Source organism: Suricata suricatta, chromosome 6 (assembly GCF_006229205.1).
Source record: "Suricata suricatta isolate VVHF042 chromosome 6, meerkat_22Aug2017_6uvM2_HiC, whole genome shotgun sequence".
Classification (NCBI taxonomy): domain Eukaryota; kingdom Metazoa; phylum Chordata; class Mammalia; order Carnivora; family Herpestidae; genus Suricata; species Suricata suricatta.
The window spans coordinates 106289610-106313115 of record NC_043705.1 but is presented as its reverse complement, the minus strand read 5'-3'; the positions used below and the strand labels follow the sequence as shown (position 1 = coordinate 106313115).

General features: G+C 44.4%; 1 protein-coding gene across 1 annotated transcript; it reads right to left on the bottom strand.

Annotated features, from left to right (window-relative positions):
- Positions 1-23506, bottom strand: SLC36A2 (solute carrier family 36 member 2). Its single transcript, XM_029943003.1, has 10 exons — positions 23343-23506; positions 20281-20371; positions 19653-19741; positions 18983-19078; positions 14339-14423; positions 12735-12953; positions 11270-11368; positions 5380-5546; positions 3209-3378; positions 1-403 (listed from the first exon to the last, which is right to left on the bottom strand). Exons 1-10 carry the CDS (start codon positions 23504-23506, stop codon positions 132-134), a joined length of 1452 nt encoding a protein of 483 aa, XP_029798863.1. The 3' UTR covers positions 1-131.

Here is a 23506-nt window from a genome sequence, read left to right as displayed (position 1 = left end):
GAGTCTTTTCTTGTTTCACCATGACTTGGCTCAAGAAAAAAAAGGTGAAGCAGCAAAATAAAGATAATGCATGTAAAAGATATCCACATTAGTAAAAGTCAGGTGCTGGTGGGTATGGGACAGTGCCATTCTCACTGAATAAAAACGGTGGAATTGGAAAAGGTAAGAGGGCCTCCTGAGAGGATCAGCTCGTCCAGGGCCTGGTAGGTTCCTGCCACAAAGCCCACGAAGCCCAGGATGCTGATCAGGGCGTCCTTGGCGATGATAAGGGGGCTCATGCCCTCCGAGTAGTAGGTGGTGATCTCCAGGAGGGGCGGGATGATGAGGGCCAGGGCGCTGCTGCTCACGGACCCCACCAGGGAGAGGACCAGGTCCAGGCGGGGGATGAGGATGGCCAAGGTGCCTGCAGGAGACAGTATGGGATACATGGATCTTCAGGACTTAGCCAGGTTTTTCAAGTTTGGTTTTAAAATCCTTTTCTTAAAACAAAGGTCAGTTATTTCTCACATTTAGTTATGTCAATTAAACATCAAAAGTCCTGTAATTAGTCACATTCACTAGAGGTTACACATTAAAAATTTGGTGTAACCAAAAAGTTGGTTACATGTCTGACTCCATCTCGGTTCAGGTCATGATCTCACAGTTTGTGGGTTCGAGCCCTTCTCTTTCTCACACACAAAATAAATAAACCTAAAAAATGGTGTGTCTCTAATGATTTTTCCAAAATATATATTCGTATTACTGGGAAGAGAAATATTCCTTCTGCCTACTTGGGTTGGGAGACAGAGGCTGGGGATGAACTGACAATAGATTAACAGGATAAAAGACAGGCTAGGGAGACTTCAGATGAACTGGTTCCTCCTGTAATAGCCAAAGATAGGAGTTCACATGCCTATTTCATAAGGTGAAAGGAGGGAGCAGAGAGAGTATCTACATGGGAACAAGTGGCAGTTATGACTGGTTCCTATCATTTATTTAAGGAATTAGTCTGTGATGATGGTTAATCTTCTTTCTGGTTGGAAACCTTCCAGAGAGGGGATTTACAGACACTGTACCTCTGAAGATCCTCCTAATTCAGCAATGGAAGTTTAGATAAGAGTTTATTTTCCCCTTCTTGTGGCTGCTGTTCAAATTTAGCTTAAAATAATTTTTATGTCACCAAGGCACATCTTGACTCCTACATTATTCAACAATGATTAAGCTCTTACTTGATAAATAATATTAAAGATCAGTGCTGGGAACTGTCCCATCTGTTTAGGACATGAAAGTATAAAAGAGACAGAAATTTAAAAAAAAGAGCTTTTATAGAGCTAACATCTTAATAATTGACACTATTATAAGCACCCCATTCTGGCAAACAATTAGAATGTGAAATTCCTTATAGGCAAAAGGGGTCTTCAGTTGGAACAAGATTGCAGGGGCTCATTCAAAGAATATCTTCTCCAGGTTTTACATCTATGTCAGAGAACATCTAACAGACATTAGAAGCTAAAGATTTTGAAATTATCTATTTTTTAGTAGGCTGTTTTATAGGCCTGGGTTTCTACATTTCTTAGTTGACTTGTTGGCAGATTTTCACGAAGAAAGCCCAAAAGCCTCCCCCCAGGCCTGTTGTGAAGAAGTGTGGTGTATCGGAACCAAAACAGGTGTGGAAGGCAGGTTTCTGGCTTCCCCAGTGTGTGGTCTTGGGTAAGTCCCCAAACTTCTTCTCAGCCTTTTGCCTCCTCTGCAAAGTGGGGATAAATGCAATCTATCTCTTTAGGTATTGTGGCTTACACTGCAGACAGTGTTAAAATTTTAAACAGGTTTATGTCTCGAGATAACAGCGTTAGTTGATGTAAAGCCCTTAGAAAATTTATCATCATCCTTACTTCAATTTATTTCCTCATTTGTTCTGATTGGGGCAATGCATGCAGAAGCTGGAGGCTTCAGGAACTGTTATCTTTGAGGACAAAAGTCCTTGATCTCTAAGATTCCGAATGGTAGTGTCCCTGCTTCCTGGGGTAAAGTGGGGACAAATCACTTCAAAGAAAGACAACCAGTGTCCATTGAATTGCATAGGTTGGTCTAGTACAGCAAGAAGCAAGAATCTCCCTGAGGAGGAGTCTTAGAATCACAATTAAAAGGAACCTTAGAGTGGTGCCTGGCTGGCTCAGTCTCACTTCAAAGTGTCCCACTTCGGCTCAGGTCATGATCTCTCGGTTTGTGAGTTCAAGCCCTGCGTCGGGCTCTGTGCTGACAGCTCAGATCCTGGAGCCTGCTTCGGATTCTGTGTCTCCCTCTCTCTCTGCCCCTCCCCTACTTGTGCTCTGTCTCTTTCTCCCTCTCTCTCTCTCAAAAATAAATAAACATTAAAGGAGACTTAGGGAGAGCTGGGGAACACCACACTCCACACAGGAATTTCTATCATCTCCTTCGCCCCTGCTAAAACACTTGCATAAGTGGGGTGCCCTGGATCATGGGGCGTGGAGCATGAGGAGGACTGCCAGGGGGCGACAGGGGCCAGCTGAAGCCCAGGGGGCAAGTCCAGCTCACTGGTGCCAGTGGGGAACGTGAGCTTAGGCTTCCCAAATCATTTCGTTTCCTCCCTAAAATATTAGAAATCTGGATTTGTGTATGAGATCTCAGACATTTTAAATGTTGACCCAAATTTATACAACACTCAGGCTCAAATAACACGCCTGTGCTGTCAGATTGGACTCACTGGTCACCACGCTCTGCCTTGGAGGTGGAGGGTGCTGGCTCTGGACTCAGATGATGTGGGTTCAAATCCAAGTTCTGGCACTTCCTAACCAATTATTTACTGCTCCTTGCCTCAGTTTTCTCCTTTGTAAAATGAAGTGTATCCTAGTCCTACCTCATTAGAGTTCCTGCAGAGCTGAATAAAATACTATGAAATATAGCCTAAAAAGGGCCTAGTGGCTGGTACACAGTAGGTATTTAATATCAGTTCTTATTATGATGATTATTATTCAACACGCTGTGTTACTCCCTCAGGCTGTACACCTGTGAATCTGACTAATTAGGTACACGTAAGTAAGAGTTAGGTTGTCCCTGAGGCTTACATGAGTTACTACTTGTAAAGTGTGGTCCTTGAAATACAGTTAGTGCTCAAACAATGCTGGTTATCATGACTATCTTTTACCATCCTGCTCATTCCTGATGGCCCTCAGGGAAAGAGCAACATTGTGCTGTGCCTTGTACTCACACGTCAGGCAGACCATGGCGAGGCGGATGGACAAGTCCAGAGGCAGTGCCCAGCGCTTTGACACCTGCGAGGTGGCAAAGGGAATGATGATTTCTGCAGGGACGTAGAACTGCAGGGCATAAGTGCACAGGATACCGACAATGTACAAGAGCTTGACCGACTGGTACAGCCTGCAGGACAAAGTAGAACAAAGCTCCCTGAGGCCACCATGCTCTGACATCTGCGCCCTGGAACATTAACCTCTGACCTTGGGATAGTCTCTTGGGCTGCAGTTTCCTTGTCTGAAGGTTATGGGCAGAGGGCTTCTCAGAGCTAAGAGGGAGTCACAGCAGAGCACGCAGTGAAGACAGAGTCAAGTATCATGAATTCGAATGAAAATGGGTCATCTCCAAATAAAAAGAATCTTGAGCATGGTTAGATGTAACACCACAAGCCACTATCACTTGGTGGTCAAGTTTAGGTTTTAGGAACTACAGGTTCTGGCCAGGTACCCTGTCCAGGGAGATAGAAGTGTTAGTGGCGAAGACCAAAAACCTTGGGTCTAAAATACTCTAGTCCCTTGTGATCTAATGTCAGTCCTTAGCAATTCTCTGGATTCCCCCAAAGCTCTTGGCACCTAACAGGCCCTCAATAAACGCTTCTACTGGGGTGAGAGAATTGCAGAGTCCAGAATCCTGGGAAAAAGACACAGTCTACGAATAGGGTTGTGTGCAGGCTGGGGGGTGAAAGTAACCCTTGCTGGTCTTGGACCTTGAGGCAGGGACAGTGTATGATGGGGGGTGTTGGGTTTTACCAAAGCCTTTTTTGACCTATGGAGATAGGACTTTTTCCTTTAGTCCACTGAGGTGGTAGCTACATCTCACATACTAACATACATGTGTGGTGTGTGTGTGTGTGTGTGTGTGTGTGTGTGTGTGTGTGTGTTGGGAGCCATTCCTTTGATTAACTTCCACATTTCTGAGTTTCTTGTTCTCACTAGTCCTTCTGCCTGAAACACCGCTTTACTCCATTTCCACCTGTCCAAATCCCACTAATGTTTTTGAAATTCCCATCTTTTGAGCAGCATTGCATGCCAGATATTTTTAGATATGCCCAACTTAATCCCCAGGGCAGCTCTGCATTATAGATGAAGGAACGGAGGGTCAGAATGGGTGAGTAAATCATCCATGACCACAGCTAGGAGGTGGCGCAATGGGGACTTGGCCCCTGAGTGGCAGAGTTGTCCTTGTCTGGACAGAGCTGTCTTGTTGGACAAAAAGATTCCCATTCTGAATCATTTCTTTCCTCCAAGCTCCCCAAAGCCTCTTTGCTATGCTGGAGAGCTACTTTTTCTGTTCTATCTGTGTATATACACAATCTATCCCTCCCCCATTCTCACCGGATCATGAGCTGGGGAAGGTAATGAAGTTCAAGATCTTAGCCTACTCAGTCAGTGCCTCCATGCTCCCTTGTGCCTAGATTGGCATTTCCACGTACTTGGCATGCAGGAAATGCTGGATGCATGACATTATCAACTTGAGAGAGGAGCCTCATTTGGGCAAATTAAGCCTCCACGTGACCCTTAAAAAGTGAAGCACCCTGTCATTAATGACATGCCTGGGTGTGGGAGACAGTGTCACACAATGCAATATATGGGTTCATGTGTCTATTTAAGTACTGGCTGAAATCTGGGTCAGCTAACTGGTGCACGCATCGATGCGTTTGAATGTAAAATTTTTGCAGTTGTCTTCCCAAACTCGTTCTTGTTTCACTACTTTTTTCTCATAGCTACTCTGACTTGGAGGATGTGTACCCTTGGCTGTGGCAAGCAAGGCTTAGGAAGTGCCACAGGAAATGAGTGTTGCTGCCCACTGACTCCTTTCTCTGCCTCTTGTTCTCCCTGAGGGCCCCTCCCTTCTCTCCTTAGGTGACCAAGGACTGTCACTTCTCTCTCTTCCTAAATCATGTCCTCCATACTAAAGCTATCAAGGTCTCACTCGACACAGGAGGCTATTGTTGAATGAGGAGCTCCCTGGACAGAGAAACCAAAGCCCAGGGTGCTAATGACAGTTCTGCTTCTCACTCTGGAGGCCCTGTAGACCTCAGTTTCCATCTGTGGAAGAGGGGAGGAAGTAACCCCCACATTTCTACCGGGCCTCAAGTCCCCCCCACCTGAGGGACTGTGAAGTTACCAGCAGTTGGGTAGGTTAAGGGTTATGCTGGCCTTGATGTCATTTCCAAACCGCAGGTAGCCCAGAGTCCCGATGCCAATGTACAGGGCAGTGATGATTGACATTCCCAAAGACAGGATGGCTGGGAAGTGGCGGGCATCCTTCATCTTGTTTTCCAGGGGCAGAACCTACAGAAGCATCACAGAGTAAAAAGAAAGAAGGAGAAAGAGGAACATGAACATCAAGAAGAAAGGCATGATACTTCTGAATATACCTCAAAAGTATTGGAAGCAAGGACTTGAACTGATATTCATAGCAGCATTATTTACAACAGTCAAAATGTAGTAGCAACCCAAGTGTCCACTGATGGATGAATGGATAACAAAGATGGTGCATACATACAGCAGATATCATTCAGCCTTAAAAAAAAAAAAAAAACAGGGGCACCTGGGTGGCTTAGTTGATTAAGCATCCGACTTCAGCTCAGGTCATGATCTCACAGTCCATGAGTTCGAGCCCCGCATTGGGCTCTGTGCTGACAGCTCAGAGCCTGGAGCCTGTTTCAGATTCTGCATCTCCCTCTCTCTCTGCCCCTTCCCCTGCTCATGCTCTGTCTCTCTCTCTCTCAAAATAAAACAAAGACATTAAAAAATTTTTTAAAAAACAACAGGAAATTCTGACACATGCATATTACGGATAAACCTTGAGGTTATTACTCTGAGTAAAATAAGCCAGTCACAAAATGGCACACACTGCATGACTCCAGTTACATGAGGTGCCTGAACTAGTCAAATTCATGGAGTCAGAAAGTAGCATGCTGGGGTCCAGGGACTCATGGGGGTGGGAGGATGAGTGGTTATTGCTCAATGGGTAGAGAGTTTCAGTTTTGCAAGAAGAAAAGACTTCTTGGGATGAATGGTGGTGATGGTTGTCCAATAATGTGAATGTATTTAATGCCACTGAACTTAAACATGGTGTCGATGGTAAATTTTGTGCTGGGTATATTTTACCACAATAAAAGAAAAAGGAAGGAAGGAAGGCCCAGACTTATAGATGAGCCCTGGAACATTCAGAGCTAGAAGGGCCCTCCAGGCTGTTAGATCAAAGAGCTCAGTCCCTGGGGCAGCCTCATCTGGCCAGCAGATCCATTTGTTTGGCCAGCATAGCCTTTTAGACAATCGAAGGTGAATGCCTTTGGACACAATATTCTCTCCCCATTCAGCAGGCCCACCTCTCTCCTCACATTGACATATACCTAGCCTCTTTGCCCACACTGCCCTCTAAAGGCATTTGAATTTTAGACTTCCAATTCTAGTGCATTTGCCACTTTCTGTTCAGAAGGGGAGGCTGAGACTCAGATGACACAGTGAACTGGTGACAAAATTTAGGACTAGAGGCTCTTGGTTCCCGAGCAGGACATTTCCCTACACACCATGTTCTCAGGATCATTTTTCCTCAGGTGTATATCTAAGAGAATCCAAGTTGAGAGAGCCAACCTGGAGCCTGCTGGGCATCCCAAGGTCAATTCTGTCTTTGGAACCAACCTTCTGGCCTCTCATCCCATATACATTCCTCTGTAGGCCTCTCTCAGCGGACAGTCCCCCTCCACCTTCTCTTTCTCCTTGATCAGGCCATGGGCTAAAGCACACTTCACACGCATCATTGGGCTGATCTGTGTCTCAATTTCTGCATCTGAAAACTTATCTATTGGGATCTTTTTGGAGATTTACATGAAGACCGTTATGGCATACAGTAAGGGTTTAGTAAATGTTAACTGTTCTTGTTTTTCATACTGTGAAGACCACATCTCTATGAAGATGGAACTTGTATAATTCTTATTTTGCAGATGAGAAAAACTAGACTCTGAAGATGAAGTAACTTGCTTCGAGTTATAGCTTCAAAGTAACTGAGTGAGGCTGCAGACTGGGGCTGTCTCCCAAAGTTCAAGTATTTGCTTCTACCCAGTATTGACTATACGCCTCCAGCACCGGATACATTTATTACTCTGAGGGTCTTAGCATCTACTCCCTTGTACTGTTAACTCCTTTTTTGTCCTATATGCATCCCAACTCCATGCAAATGGAAAATGCTTGAGGGGAATGCCATGTCAGGGTCATGGTTGTGTCTTTCCACTTTCTTCCAGATGAGGGGCAGGTTCCTAGCTGTGGCAGGTGCTCAGGAAAATGTCTGGGGGATTGTATGGAGAGTGACTAATCCAACCTGTGTTTTCCCACCCCACAATACATTTTTGCTGCATAAATCCTCCAGGCTCATGATGTCTTTGTTACTACAGAGAAGGATTTCTCCTTCTCTTCTCCCACAATCAATCAAGAGATAAATGGCCATTCACATGAAGTGGGAAGGTCCCTGGACTGGGAGTAAGGAGCGCTTGGTTTTAGCCACAGCTGCAGCTGTTCCCAGCTGGTGACCTAACTCAAGCCCCTTTCCTCTTCAAGGCTTAGGCTCCTCTTCTGTAAAGTTGGAGACTGGGCTGGAAGATTTCTAGCGGTAATCTGCACTCTGATACTAATCATCATTAGCACCTAATAGGTGTGTGATACTTATTGAACAATTACTACCATCATTTAGCTGGGGAATTAGAGTTCAGAGAGTAACCCATGGCCAAAATAAGTATCCAGCATAGTCTGCCTGCAAAATCATTTTCTTAATCACTGCACTCTGCTTTTTGCCATGAGTATTCAACATTCTAAATATAAAGTGCTTCCACTCACTTCTATTAAGATGGTGTAAGTACATTCCACCAGAGTTCTCTTACTGATGAAAACTAAAAGCCCTGGGCAGAACACATAAAACAACTACCCATGGACTCTGAAAAGCATATGGTAACAGGTGGATTGATGAAAACCAGTAAAAATGGCCATTATGGTACTGGATTTCCTTATTTTTTTTCTTCCTGTATCTCCCAATTTAGACACAAAAAGGACTTCAAATCCTAGAATCCTACACAGAGGATACAGACAGAAGAAATTCCACAGAAACCCTTTTCCTGGCCAGAGGACCTAGAACAGAGGTCCCTGTGGAACAGAGAGTATGCAGAGGGTCCCTATTTTTTTTTGTTTCCTTTTTTACTCTCAACACCACATGCCCAAGGCAAGTTCCCATCACAAAGCAGCATCTTGGTGGACCAGTGACTATAGTGGTCATGCAGGCACATAAAAATCTGACATAAGCTTTTCTCTCTGAGTAAAGGAACTAAGAGAGTGGGCTTCGGGAGTCTATGGGATGTGGAGGTAAATCAGCACTGGTACATGATTTGCAGGGTCCTTTGCAAAATGAAAATGCAGGGCACCTTGTTCAAAAATCAAGAATTTCAAGATGATGAAAGCAGGGCATTAAACTATGTGTGGGGTTCTTCCAAAGGCAGGGCTCTATGTGATTGCACAGGTGCATGTCCATGAAGCAGGCCCTGGACAGTTGGAGACTGGGCTGGTATTGCCCACACAGCATCCCTATTTATTTATTTATTTATTTATTCATTCATTCATTCATTCATTCATTCAATTATACTTCAGTTTTTTGCTCTCTCTTTTCTCTCAGTGCTTAGCCCCAGTCAGACTCAGTTACAAGAAGTGTGAATAGCACTATAGGGAGGCTAAAACCTTAGCTTTCTAACCAGAGAACCAGAAAAAAAAAAAGCCACTGGAAGCTGATGTGTGTGGAGGATGGGAGAATGCTGGAGAAACTGATCTCCTAAATCCGTGGGTGAAGTCCTGAGCTCAGCCCTAACTTGTGCATGTATGGAAGTGATGTGAAGCATCAAAACATTTTTTCAAGAAATGAGAGAAGACCCGTATAAATGGAAAGACATCCCATGTTCATAGATTAAGGACTTAATATTGTAAAGATGCAAAGGCAGTTCAATGGAGAATGGACAGTCTTTTCAACAGATGATGCTGGAACAATTGGCCATCCTACTAAAAAGAATGAACCCCAGCATATAAACATCTCTATCAAAAATTAACTCAGAATGAATCATAGATCTAAATGTACAATGAAAACTATGAAATATTTAGAAGAAAATATAGGGAAAAATCTGTGAACTTGTGTTAGGCAAAGTGCTTTTAGATAAAACACCAACAGCAGGACCCATAAAACTAAAATTTTGATCTTTTTATCAAATTTTAAACCTTTTGCTCTATGAAAGGCACTCTTAAGAGAATTAAAAGATAAGCTACAGGCAACAGAAAATATTTGCAAATTATATATGCAATAAAGGACTTGCATTTGGAATATATGTAGAATCCTTAAAACTCAACAACTCCATTTTTTTTTTTAAGTCTGCAAAAGATTGGAAGACATCCTCTTTGCCAAAGTGAATATACGGATGACAAATAGGCCCGCAAAATGATGCTGAACATCACTAGTCATAAATGAAATGCAAATGAGAAGAGCCTGGGTGGCTCAGTCAGTTGAGCTTCTGACTCTTGATTTTGGCTCTTGACTCCAGAGTTGTGGGATGGAGCCCTGTGTCATGTCGGGCTCTGTCCACTCTGAGTGTGGAGCTGCTTAAGATTCTCTCTCATCCTCTCTCTCTCCCTACCCACGACCACCCTGCTTCTTTCCCCCACTTGCGTGCTCTCTCTCTAAAAAAATAAAATAAAAATTAAAATGCAAATTAAATCACAAATACTACTATGTACTTATTGGAATAGCAGAAATTTTAAAAAGCTGACAATACAGATAAGAACTAACAAATATGCAGAGCAATTGGAATGTTCCTCCATCCTGGTGGGAATGCAAAATAGTACAGCCATTATGAAAACCTGTCTGGCAGTTTGTTATAAAGCTAAAGAGACATTAATATGGGACTAGCAAACCTGCTCCTAGAGAAATGAAAACTTATGGTCACATAGAACCCGTGCACAAATGCTTACAGCAGCCTTATTCATAATAGTCAAAAACTGGAAACAACCTAATTGTTATTCAACAGGTGAACTGATAAACAAATCCTGGTATTGCCCACACAGCAGATCCTCAGCCATTGAAAGCAAGGAGCTATTGATGCATGCAACAACACTGATGATCTTTTATATATATATATATAATTTGAGAGAGAGAGAGAGCATATGTGCATGTGTGCATAAGCAGGGGAGGAGCAGAGAGGGAGAGAAGGAGAATAAGAGGATCCCAAGCTCCGATGTGGGGCTCGAACTCACAAACAGTGAGATCATGACCTTAGTCAAAATGAAGAGTTGGACGCTTACCTGACTGAGCCACCCAGGCATCCCACAACATAGCTAGTCTTACACGCAGTATCAAAAGGTTACATACTGCATGACCCCATGTATATGACCTTCTGGAAATGATAAAACAGTAGAGACAGAGACAGAGAACAGAAAGAAGGTGGTTGCCAGGGGCTAGTGGGGGGTGAGAGCTGACTACAATGTGAGCAACACAGGTGTGTGTGTGTGTGTGTGTGTGTGTGTGTGTGTGTGTGTGGTGGTGGAGGAGTTGTTCTATGTCCTGATTATGGTATATCTATGACTCTATGCGTTTCCCGAACTTAGAAAAATGTACACTCTCCACCCCTCAATTGAATTGCACCTTATGTAAATTAAAAGTAAACAAAAATTATATACACAGCACTTCCCTTCTTGAGTGTGAAAGCACAAACTATATAATAATCCATTGTAAATATGTAGTACTTTCCAGCTTAAGACTCCTTTTGTCTGTTTCATTAGATCTTGTAAATTATATACCTCCCTTTGTCTTGATTTTAAAAGATTAGGAAACACATGTTGGTATGAAGATAAATGTTTAATAGAGGTATTGTGACAAGAGGTTATTTTCTCCAGTGTGCACACAGAAACCCAGAAACCCAGAGTTCCCGGCTCCTGTTCAGAAGGCCACCCACAACCCCGGGGAAAGTCTACCCCAATTTCAACCTTACCACGCCAATGCTTTCAAAGGAAAAAATGGCTGTTCCGAAGAAGAGAGGATAGGTCTTCCAACTTGCTATCAGTGGCAACTGGCTGGGGTCTGGAATTTCCTACGGGAGAGAGAAATGTAGTAAGACCTTTACTCTTAAAACATGTCTGGGCTCATTTAAGAGGGAGAAATATTCTGACAGTAGATCTAAATTAAAAAAAAAAAAAAGAACGTCAAGAAATTCAGAAAGCTTCAAAAGAATGCAGGCACCAAAGTTGATTTGAATACCACACAATGCCAAAGAGCTGGAGGAAAGAGACATTGAGGTATTGTCAAAGTACTGAAGGGTCAGGACATTATGTAATGACAATGGTTTACCAGAATCCTCCAAAAGAAAACCTTACACCACAGGTTGTTACCTGCCTAAAGTGCCCTTGGACACTTGGTATGTACCAGAGTTTACGGGGGACAGAAAGTGCTGTGTCTATAGTTACAGTGATATTCTAGGGAGTCCAAAGTAGTTAGATAGATATGAAAGTCCCCTTTTCTTCTTCAATGAGCTATAAATTGAAGGGAAGAAAAGTACTGGAATGAATATTTTATGTGCCTTGTGACTTGGAGTGTGACAATAATTACAGAGCTATATCTCTAACTGCGCAATGTCAGGAAGGATCCTAAAATGAGCCAAAGGTAGCTATCTCATTAGGAAATTCACTTTTGTAGGGTTTATCAATATTGTCTTAAGGAATGTAAGACCTATTTGTAGTTATCCTAAAATATTCAACTAATTTGTTATTTTTATTAAATTCCATGGACAAAATAATTTTTTTTCTTGTGACTTCTCAAAAAGGAAAACATCTGACAGGTATGAGGTATGCCAAGGGTTTAAGTTTTTATACAGTCTTGTCCATCAAATAAAATGAGAAAGGGTAGAAAGGTAGAAATTGAGGGAAAATCAATATCCATAATTCAAACTCAAAGGCATCATAATATGCATTGTGATAGATTTGCTTGTGGTCTTCTGAGATTATTTATGTCTCTGTGACTAAATAATTAGTTTTTATTTTCTCTCAAGTCCCCTATGGATAATTTTGGATTCCTAGCATTGTAGTCTAGAGGATGTCAGACCATGGGTAATTTGGTAAGTTTCAGATTTAGTAGGAGATACTACTTTCATTTGACTTTTGCTGCTATCTAACCATTATAGGAATGGTCTATAGTTCACCAACCAAGATATTTTCCTCACAAAGGATAATTTTTTTCAATGCCAAGAATTTGACAGGTATTGGAGAAGCAATATAAAAGAGGAGATATCCAGAAGAAGGGAATTGTACAGAGGCACCTTTGTGGGAAAAAATGGTACAATGGTACTAGGCTGAAGAGTGAGGTACACGCCTCCCCTCAGGACTGGCTCTAGGTAGGTATCAGTCTATTGTTGAGAAAAGTCTCTGCCCACTGGAGGAGTCAGGTGTGTGGTACGCACTAACCTGGGCAATATACTGGGTGATGATGATCAAACTGACCAGCATGCTGATGTTGGCCAACATGGAGAAGATGGTCAAGACCCTGAGGTTCCGGACGAGGACCAGCAGCACCAGGAAGGGCAGGAAGGCGAGCATGTAGAGTCGAGAGTCCATGGTGGGCGTCAGAATCATGGTCTCATTGTAATGGCAGCTGTTGGTGGTCCCATTAACTGCTTCCACTACCTGAGGAAGGAATGGGTAAAACAAGGGGGATGATTCCATATATCCGTGGGCCACACGATGAGCTTAGTGCGTGGCCCATAATCACACTCCCTCACAAGGAGCTGGAATGTCTCACATGCCAGGACCTCACAATGAATTAGGGTGTTTCTTTTGCTTATAACCAAGAAACCCATCACTTACTGTATCTTAACTGGACCAAGACTGACATTTTGAGTGAGAGAATTATTCTTTATGAGGACTGGACCATTCACTGCAGGGACCCTACCCAGTAAAAGCTATTTGCATCCCCCAATCATTGTGATGCACAAGAAGCACCTCTTTGCACACAGTAAAAACATCCCCTGGTAAAGTCAGGGGGAAGGGGGGAGACGGGTGGGGGATGATACTACCCTCATTTAGAATCAGCCTGAATTAATTGATACAGTCTTACTGTGCAAGCAATACAATTAGAAACTAGAGTTAGGCAAGAAGAAAATGTAAAAGCAACGATAATCTCAGTACCCATTGGTAGCCATGGTAATGCCCTAGAATATATTCATCTATGCATATTCTTGTCTTAAAAACATTTTTTTAAATGTTTACTATTTGTTTTTTGAGAGAAAGACAAAGCACAGATGAGGGAGGGAGAGAGAGGGAGAGAGGGAAACACAGAATCTGAAGCAGCTCCAGATTCTGAGCTGCCAGCACAGAGCCTGACACAGGGCTCGGACCTACAAGCCCTAAGATCATGACCTGAGCTGAGGTCGGACACGTAACCGACTGAGCCACCCAGGTGCTCCTCATCACAATTACATGTATTATATGCATCCTTTTTATTTTACAAGCCTGCAGTCATAGCATATGCTCTTATTTTGAAATCTCCTTTTCATTTAACATACCGTAGTTACTTGAATGAATGATTAAATCTTTTTTTTTTTTTCTGATTCCTCACTATAATAAGAAAGCAATAAAGCATGGGGTTCAAGAACTTGAGCTCTGATGTCAAAAGGCCTGGATTTTTTCCTGTGCTTCTGTGATCTTACATACATTATAGAGTTTTCTCATCTGCAAAATGGCTGATAAGGCTATGGAGAGAACTGAATGAGGAAAAGCATATACAATGCTCCCTGTTCCTGACATAGAATAGAGACCAACTCTGAATGCTTGCTGTTTTGTTCCTTCTAATTTCTTTACATTTCTACATTTCTTAGTCATTGACTAAGGGTGGCCTTTGGTATTACCCATATTATTTTGCTTAAATCGCTTCAGGATAACTTCTGGGTTAGAGCAAAACAACTTCCTAGAGACAGTGATGTTAAACCGGAGGTTAAGAAGGTAAAGGCGGAGCACCTGGGTGGCTCCTTTTCCATGTTCTTTTCCCTTCCACCTTCTCTTGAAGACTCTACCTGTTTTAAATTATCAGCCAGGAACACAATGTACACACAGCAGAAGCCCAGCTGGGTGACTATAAGGAAGAAGCTCACGATATGCCTGGAAGAGAAGGGAGAGAGAGAAAACTTGTTATAAAAGAAGAGTTGGTTTGTCATTTCTATGTCTGTCCCCAGCGCTTGGTGACCCTGTACCAGCATCCTCTGTTCTGCTACCTCAGTCAACAATGGGTCAGTAAGAAGTGAGGTAACAATCGTTGTTTTAAAAAAATGGTTCTCGGGGCACCTGAGTGACTCAGTCAGTTAAGCGTCTGACTTCCGCTCAGGTCATGATGTCACAGTTTGTGGGTTCGAGTCCTGTGTCGAGCTCTGTGCTGACAGCTCAGAGCCTGGAGCCTGTCTTCGAATTCTGTGTCTCCCTCTCTCTCTGACCCTCCCCTGCTCCTGCTCTCTTTGTTTCTCAAAAATAAATTAAAAAAATAAAAGAATAAAAAAATGGTTCTCAACCACCCTCACAGTCTCAGCTCATCATGTGGTGAGAGATTCTTCATGGTTAGGAACCTCCCCTCCATCCCTGCCTCTGTGGCATTCCTCATAATTGATACTAAATTGATGTAGGGCAGTAGGGACTACATTTTTAATTAGCTATCATTAACATTAAAATTTTTTTCTACCATGTGCCAGACACTTCATTAGGCTCTGAGGAAACACAAATAACACATGGCGCCCTCCCCTAGGGGTTCATAGAGTAGGGGCTGAGATGGACAAAAAGGAATATGGCACTAAGGGCCATGGTGAGGACATCCTTCTAATTTCTGTATAAGTCTAATTACATGAAATAGAAGTTGGGGTTCTGATTTTTTACTTTGCTTATCCATTTGGAGTGTCATTGTAATTACTGTATTGTAAATGATGGAAAATAATTGCATATGTTAAAAAAATAGTGTTATATTCTAAAAAAAATAAAAAATAAAGTAAAAAAAAATAAATAAATAAAAGAAAAACCAATACCTGGGTGGGAGTCCCTTGGGGAGGGGAAAAAAAAGAGAACTATTTTTAAAAAGATGATGAGGAGGAGATGGAGAGGAAGAAGTGAGGAAAGCATTTCAGCAGAGGAATTAGGCAGATTTCTCTGGCTATGTGGAATCCATTAGAAGGGGCAGAACTCAGAATGGGAAGACTGGATAGAAAATTATTACAATAACAGAAATGTCCAATAGCCTGGACAAAGACAAGGTCATTAAAGCATTTTAAGAGGTACTAGGGAGCTAGAACTTAAAGAAGCTGTTGACCACCTACATCTGGGGGCAAGGGGAAAGGAAATGATCCAAGATGACTGACAGGCTTTGGCTCAGACAACAAAATGAACTGGAAGGAAGGAACAGGTTTTAGGAGAAGGGGAAGAATTGACACATTCAGTGTCAATCAACACATTGTTGAGCCTGAGATTCCTATAGGAGATATTCAGAAGACAACTTTATTTAAGGGTCTGGAACAACTGATTTGTCAGTAATGGATAAAGCCTTGAGAAGGCAGGTCAATGTTGGGAAGTGTGCAGAGGGAGAGGAAGAGAAGGCAGAGTTCTCCTAGAGAACACCAACATTTAAAGGGGAAACAGAGACAAAGGAGTCTGCAATGAAAGCAAAGGACTGGCCCGAGAGGTATGTGGGAAACTAGGAGACGGGAGAGGGTTTAATAGAAGCCAAGGGAAGAGAAAATGTTTGAAGAAGAGAATAGCTGATTGTACCCACACTGTTGAGAGCCTCTCTAGGGCAAAGAAGGTGCAATAAGGAGGTCTTTTAAGACTCTGGTGGAAATAATTTCAACAGAAGTGACAGAAAATCAAGGTGACCCATGGAAGTGGTGTGAGTCAGATGTACGAAAGCAAAGCCAGAGGGTGTGCTGTTCTTTCACGGAGCTAAGTGTGAGCTCCAGTCTTGACGGGGCCCATTCCGTTCATTACTGTAGACCCATTGCCTAGAACACGTCCTGACACATTGCAGGTATTGAGTAGATATCTGTTGAATAAGCTGCTGCTGACTGTAAGTGAGTTAGGATGGTAGCTAGAAGACAGTGTGAGGTCCAGGAAACTTTTCAAGTTTATTATTTTTAAGAAGGAAATACACAAATGCATTTAAATGTTGAGAGGAAGAGCCCACAGATCAAAGAAGTTCCAATTATAGGAGAGGGATGATTAGTGGAACAAGAGCCCTAGGAAGAGCAGGGAACATTGCTTTAATTTAAGTTGAGTTTTAACTAGGCTGCCCAGCCAATGGGGGGCTTGAACTCATGGCCCTGAGGTTAAGAGTTGCATGCTCTACTGACTGAGCCAGCCAGTTAAATGCTGCTTAATATATCCAATGATGAGTACAAGGATTTGAGGGGTAAGTGATAGGCAAAGCCTCCTCTTGGCTTACACACTGGGAAAGTTCTGGTTATTGTCCCAAAGCCTTCCCTAGTCTGCCCAGGGGCTGAATTTATTGATTCAGTATGTGAATGGGCTTTGCGCCAAAAAAGGCACCAGACCCATGATGCTCTGTGGACTACATTACATGAGAGGGCACAGCGCAGGGTCTATCATGGTTTAGGGTGTCATAGTTCAAGAGAGACTTTGGCCTTACAGGGTGCTCAGAAAAGAGCTTGAGTGGGGACAGGCCTGAAAACAAAAACAAAAGAGTAGATTTAGTCCCAAGTACCACAGAATGGAAGGGGCTGACTTGTTCAGTGTCATCCCTGAAAGCAAAAGACAGGAGTTGCTGGTGGAGGACTTCAGCACAGCAAAAGGTCCTTAACATCTTTTCTCTTTTCTTCTCACTATAAACTCCCTGAGGGACCCCTTCTGACCCCTAGCTTCATGACTGATGACTTAAGTTCTGTATCTCTCACATGAAGTTATGTTCATATCCATACATATCACTATCCACCTGCCATCTCCACTTGAACTTCAAACCCAACTTGTCCAAAACAGAAGTCATTAGAAATCTGAGTCAACCTTGACTTTCGTTTTCTCACAGTCCAAGGTACAAAGCATAACCAGATTCACTTTTCTCCATCCCCACTGCCACCAGCTTGGTCCCAGCTGTCGCTACTATCTGCCCACACATTGTCAACAGCCTTCTGATGGGTCTCACTAAATCTATGGTTGATCACTTACAATGTATTCTCCTAAAAGAAGCCAGAGACATTTTTTAAAAAGATTTTTAAAATGTTTTTTATTTATGGGATGCCTGGGTAGCTCAGTTGGTTAAGCATCTGATTTCAGCTCAGGTCATGATCTCAAAGTTCAGGAGTTTGATCCCTGCATCATGCTCTGTGCTGACAACTCAGAGACTGGAGCCTGCTTCAGATTCTATTTCCCTCTCTCTCTTATGCTCTGTTTCTCTCTCTCTCAAGAATAAATAAACATTAAAAAATTTTTAAATGTTTTTTATTTATTTTGAGAGAGTGAGAGAGTGTGAGTGGGAGAGAGACAGAGAGAGAGAGAGAGACAGAGAGAGAATCTCAAGCAGGCTCTGTGCTGTCAGGGCAGAGCTCCATGTGGGGCTGGCTTGATCCCACAAACTGTGAGATCATGACCTGAGTTGAAATCAAGAGTCAGACACTTAACCAACTGAGCCACCCAGGCATCCCAAAGCCAGAGAGATCTTTAAACAATGCAAATATGATCACTTGCCTGATTAAAACAACCAGTGGCTTCCTGCTTGTTTTGAAGAAATGAACAAAACCTTTAGGAGGGTCTAAAATGTACAGTTTTCATGGGCCCTTGGATCATTCCTCAGCTTCATTTCCTTGACTCTCTGCCCTCAAGCTGCCTAAGTCTTTCTGTGCCTTGAAACTGTCATGCGCACCTTCTTGCTTCAGACCTTCACGGTCTGCTCTTCCTTCTTCCTGGAAGACCGTCCAGGCTCCTTGCCCACCTCCCCTACGTAGTTCCTCATACTCAAGAATTCTTCCCTTCTGGGCTCATCTCAACTGTTCCACCCTTGGAAGCCTGCATGAGCTCATGCACGTCTCCTTACCTGCTCACTACCAACTGGTATTTTTTTAACATTTTTTTTAAAGTTTACATATTTATTTTGAGAGAGAGAGCACGTGAGTGGGAGAGGGGCAGAGAGAGAATCACAAGCAGGCTCCACACTGACAGCACAGAGTCCTTGATGTGGGGCTCACACTCACAAACTGTGAGATTGTGACCTGAGCCAAAATCAAGAGTCGGATGCTTAACCAACTGAGCCACCCAGGTGTCCCAACAACTGAAATACTAGTTATTCTTTCCTTCCTCATACTTATCGATGTCTCCTAAACTGTGTAATGTCTTGTCTTTCCCACTGGATTATGGGTCCTTTGAGAGCAAAGCCTGCTTCCTTGCTTTCCACAGTATTTCCAGGGCTTAGTACATGGTATAGTTGGACAAATGTAGCTTTATGAATAAGCGAATAATATTAAAACTGCATAGCAAAGGAATGAGCACTCTGTCACTAAAGGTATACAAGGAGGGAGACTGGATCAAGAAGGTTGCCAGTAAACCCTGTCCATGTGGAAAGTCCAGTATTCTGTGTCACACGAGCCAGCTTTCCAGGGAAGAAGACATCCCTGACAGCCACACATTTCCTCCTCCCTTACCATACCTTACCCCACTTCAGGTAAAGCCAGGCAAGCTACCTTCCCCAGTGGGCGTGGTCCCGGAGCCAGGCGCTGGGGCTGGCTTCCAGTCCGTGCAGCACTGTGTCGCCATAGTCCATGAAGGGCTTGTTAAGCCTGTGGAAGAAAGTGCATACACCATTACCAGGAGGCAGTTTAACCGAAGATCACGTACTGAAAAGTCAGGAGACACACAGCAAGGCAGGACTCAGCTAGAGTAGAAAGAACACTGGTGCAGAGACCCAAATTCTAATTCAGATTTAAATGCCTGGTGGTATTTCTTGGGCGCTTGTGTTCCCTCCACTATCAAGTGGGGTGGTTACTACAGAGGTACTACAGAGGTACTACAGAGGTTACTACAGAGGTAATAATGCATACCTCACACGGGTACAGTAGTTTTCAAATCCATGATCCCAGGGGATTCTCATCACAATCCCTGAGGCAGGATTAGGCATGGATTGTTTACGCCTGATTTCCAGAGGAGCCAAGGAGATAAACTCAGTGGCCTGACTGATATCACCTAATGAGTCCTGTGGCAGAGCTCCGCCTTAGATCCCTGTCCCAAATGCTTTCCTCTTTTTCTTGGCCTTGTTGGAGGAAATTCAGAACTCCGGTCATAGGCAGGATGTTTCTGGGATGTCCCTGAGACCTGAATGCCACGGAGTCACCGCAAGGATGCTGTTTGCCTTACCTGTGGCAGAAGCGCTGGGCGCACTTGACCAGGATGTGCATACAATGGCAGGAGACGAAGCCCATTGCCAGCAAACTGAGCGGGCCCATCTGGAGGAGGGTGGAGCCAAGGGAAATGGGAAAAGAGAAGACAGTGGTTGGGTGAAGAGCACCGCAAGGAGAGATTTGGTAGCACAGATGCCATTCGGCACTCAAGGACCTTTCTAACAAACTGGTTTGCAAGCCCTGGCTTGCAAAAGCAGTGATGGCTATTCTTTCGAATATAATCTCAAGTAGTACTGAGTAAAGTATATAAAGCAATTCTGGTGGGTGTTGTGGTGGGAGTAGGGGGCTCCTTCTGAGACCCCTACTGAGAGCTGGGGCTCCATCGGGCACAACTGGAAAATAAGTCATAGTCCAACCTCTGCATTCGACATGGGAGAAAACTGAGTCCCAGAGGAGGGCCACTCAATGTCTGTGGCAGAGCCAGAACTCAAACCCTGGCTAGTTGTCTAGACTCTAAGTCTGGACCAAGCTGCTTCCCAGAATGACTGCTCAGCTGCAAGCTATTAAAAACCCTTAGAGCCTGTCCTTCCACTTCCCTTCTACAACCCAGGCACACTGGTCCCACCTGCAGCAGCCCCTCTTACCAGGATGCCTGCATTCCTCACGGCCAGGGGTAGTCCCAGGATCCCTGTGCCCATGTTGCCTTTCACCAGGTGAATCAAGGTCTGGAATGCTCTAAAGGAGAGGAAAGAGACAAGAGGCTGAATGTGTTTGAAGGCGAGGAAGTCCAACAGGCTTCCCCCAGAGCAAGCCAACACTCAAGTTCAGCTGGGCGGGTGGGCTCCCGGCCATCTCTCTGTCTCCATGGCCTTGATTGACACCTCTGGGTCTCCTGTAGGGTAACCAACCATCTCAGTTTGCCAAAACTGTGTTCGGGTGTTAGCAGCTAACACTCAATGTACGCTATTCTAATATTTATAATAGACACTATGCTAAATACTTTACCCCTATTACGTCATTTAATTCTCTTGTCAAGATTAGGAAGTAGGTTACTGCCTTTATTTTGTGGATGAGGAAACTGAGGCACAGAGATCTTTTTCTTTTTTTCTTTTTTTTTTAGTTATATGTCCAAAGATATACTAGGGAGTCAGGATTTGAACCCAGAACTGCCTCAGAGTCCTTGTTCTTTACCTCACTTTTACTGGACTGCCTCCTAGAAATAGACCCAGACAGATGCATAAAGGGATAATCCTATTTCAAAACCGAGGGAACTGAAGCTCAGAAAGGGGATGATCCAAGGTCAGAGAACTTGTAGCTGAAACAGGACTGAACTCAGAGAAAAGGGAAAAGGCCTGGCAGTAATGAGAAATCATGGCGACTCCTAAATAAATAGGTCAGATGACTAGGGTGCCCAGATGGGGTCTGTTGAGACAGGGTCATTTGGGGACTGGGCTCCAGAGGAATTTCTTTTGCCCCTCAGGCCAGGACATCAAGCTAGGGAGTGGCCTGTCTCCTCCCACCCCCAACAACAACAAAAACACCCGGAAAACTCAGACCCCTTCTTTAAGAGAGATGGGAAGGTTGTCTGAAGGACACTATCAGGGCTAAGTTCCAGGGAAATGAATTACAAAACAATCTACTGCAATACCTCTTTGTACGTGGAGCAGGTTCAACCAAGGTGGGTGTTGGGTTTACCTCCACAACTTTAGAAACATGGGAAATTCCCTACGGGAGCTTTCCAGCAAAGACCCTGACTGTGAAGGGCGGCAGACGTATTCTGGAAGGAGCCTGGTCTCTGAGGTTGGACAAACCTGGCATTAAATCCCAAGGCCACTACTTAACTAGCTATGTCATCTTGGGCAAGCTGTCTACTTTGCTAAGCTCTGCAAATGTTAGAATGTCAGGAGGAATTATATTTATGAAGGATTGCCCCAACCACCCTCATCTTTATGTTAATCCTTTGAACCGTAGCTTTCCGAGGATCTGCCACTGTTAAGGGTTAAAGAGAACAATTGAGGGAGAAAGAGGGTGGAGAGTTGGGTGCTTTTTCTCTCCCTGTGGGTGTCAACATCGCTGACTGAGCACTAGCCCCTACGGCTCTCCAATAATGGGCTTGTTTTGCAGCAAGAAAGGGTCAGTAGGTCACTTTAGAAATTTCTAGCCAAGAAGTCAGAATTTAACTTTGGGCTACTCAGCCAACTTAAAAACTTAGTGAGGTGAGCTGGGCAAAGCACTGTGCTGGGAGGCAGGAGATCCATGTTCCATAGCCCTACCTCTTTTGTTGACCTTGGCCCTTACTGGGATTCACAGTATCCAGCTTTTAAAGGTGCTGTGCTTGAGGACTTTATGCATGAATCACCTTTGCAGCCCTCCTGGGAGGAGTGAAATGTCATTTCACAGAAGAGAAACTGGGGCACGGAGAAAGTTCTGTCACTTGCTCAGGCTGGTTAACAGCTAAGTGGGCATGTGAACTGCCGTGAGCTGACCTGAGTCCCATGCTTGCCTGACTTGTTTCTCTTTCGCTCCAAGCCACAGAGGGCCCCTCCAGTTCTCTCACGCTTTTATTTCTTTGATTCTTGAGTAGTTGAAATTGCCACCAAACCACTTGTCCGGTTAGGACGCAAGCGCTAGTTGGTTCCCCTGAAGGCCTCTGATTGAGAAATATCCCTACTCAGCAGAAGATGGCCCCAGGGCCTGGAGAGTTCCCCCTCAGTGTCAGGAATTCACAGCCCCTAGGATTAGCCCCAGGGCAGCTGAGCCCTGTCTGGTGGAGTCATTGTGTCCACAGGGTCCTGCGCCCAGGCAATGGAAAGGAGCTTTGCCTGGCCTCCTTGCTGCATACCCCGTCCCTTCAGATGTAATCCCCACAGGCAGCCTCTCTAAATTCGCACTGCCACCAACTTAACCCTATTTTTACATATGGGGTAAACAGAGGCGTAGGGAAGGGAAGGTGCAGAATCACAAGGTGAATGCAGGTGCTCTTGCTAGTACATCAGCGGGGTCAACACGTTCTCTTAAAGCGGTGGCACTCCACCATGCCACCTTACCCACATCTCCTAAGTGAACCAGCCACTCTGCTAGTGCGGTGGACGCAGAGGTTGCTGTGGCCTGGAGCTTGGCTTCCTCACCTAAACTCCTTCTGCAGACCCTTCCTTGTCGTGGTCTATAACCTTCTTCCACTCCCAAATGCACCCCATGAGGGTGGAAGAAAGTCTTCCTCCTACTGTGTTTTCGATGTCCTCACCATTGAAGTAGAGGCCAAAGTAAAGGGAGGGTATCTTCAGGATGGGGGTGGGTGGTGGGTAATGCCTGGCTGTCGGTGAGGCCGCTGTGATCCTGAGCTCAGATCTCCCCTTCTCCTCTGAGAAGTTGGGGATTCTTCCCCCACCTTCCCAATGATCGGGATTGACCAGGAACAAAACTGACTTAGGGCCAGCATGCCCTCCTGCCAAACAGCCCAGTGTGTGGCCGGGCGTAACCAGGCCTTAACATCCCCATCTGCACCTGTGGAGAGTGGGACCATGGGTCTCCGCTCCTGCCCCTGTAAGCTCTCATCTTGGCTCACTCTCTGACTGCACCATTTGTGACCTTGGTTTACCCATCTGCACAATGGGCTGGGGGTCAGACGCAGCCACTCGAGGGTTTTTGCCAGTGCAAGTGTACAGGCTGGAAGGCAGATATGGGGGTGGCAGACAAGAACACTCACGTTATGCCTTTGGTTTTCTCTAAGCCTGGCGACTCGGAAGGGCGTCCATCGCAGAAACTGGAGTCCTCGCTCTGCAGATTCTTGGCACTTTGGGATGGGTACCTGAGGTCCAGTTTGAGGTCAGCAGCTCCCTGGGGGTCCCGGGTACTCTTTGTCACGGGCAT

Excerpts from the sequence above, each read along its gene's own strand:
- SLC36A2 (XM_029943003.1), bottom strand. The coding sequence starts at position 23,506 with ATGCCCGTGACAAAGAGTACCCGGGACCCCCAGGGAGCTGCTGACCTC. Across the intron at positions 12,954-14,338 it reads TGGCTGATAATTTAAAACAG|GTAGTGGAAGCAGTTAATGG; the intron begins GTAGAGTCTTCA and ends TTCCTTCCTCAG. Across the intron at positions 5,547-11,269 it reads CCTTTGAAAGCATTGGCGTG|GTTCTGCCCCTGGAAAACAA; the intron begins GTAAGGTTGAAA and ends ATGCTTCTGTAG.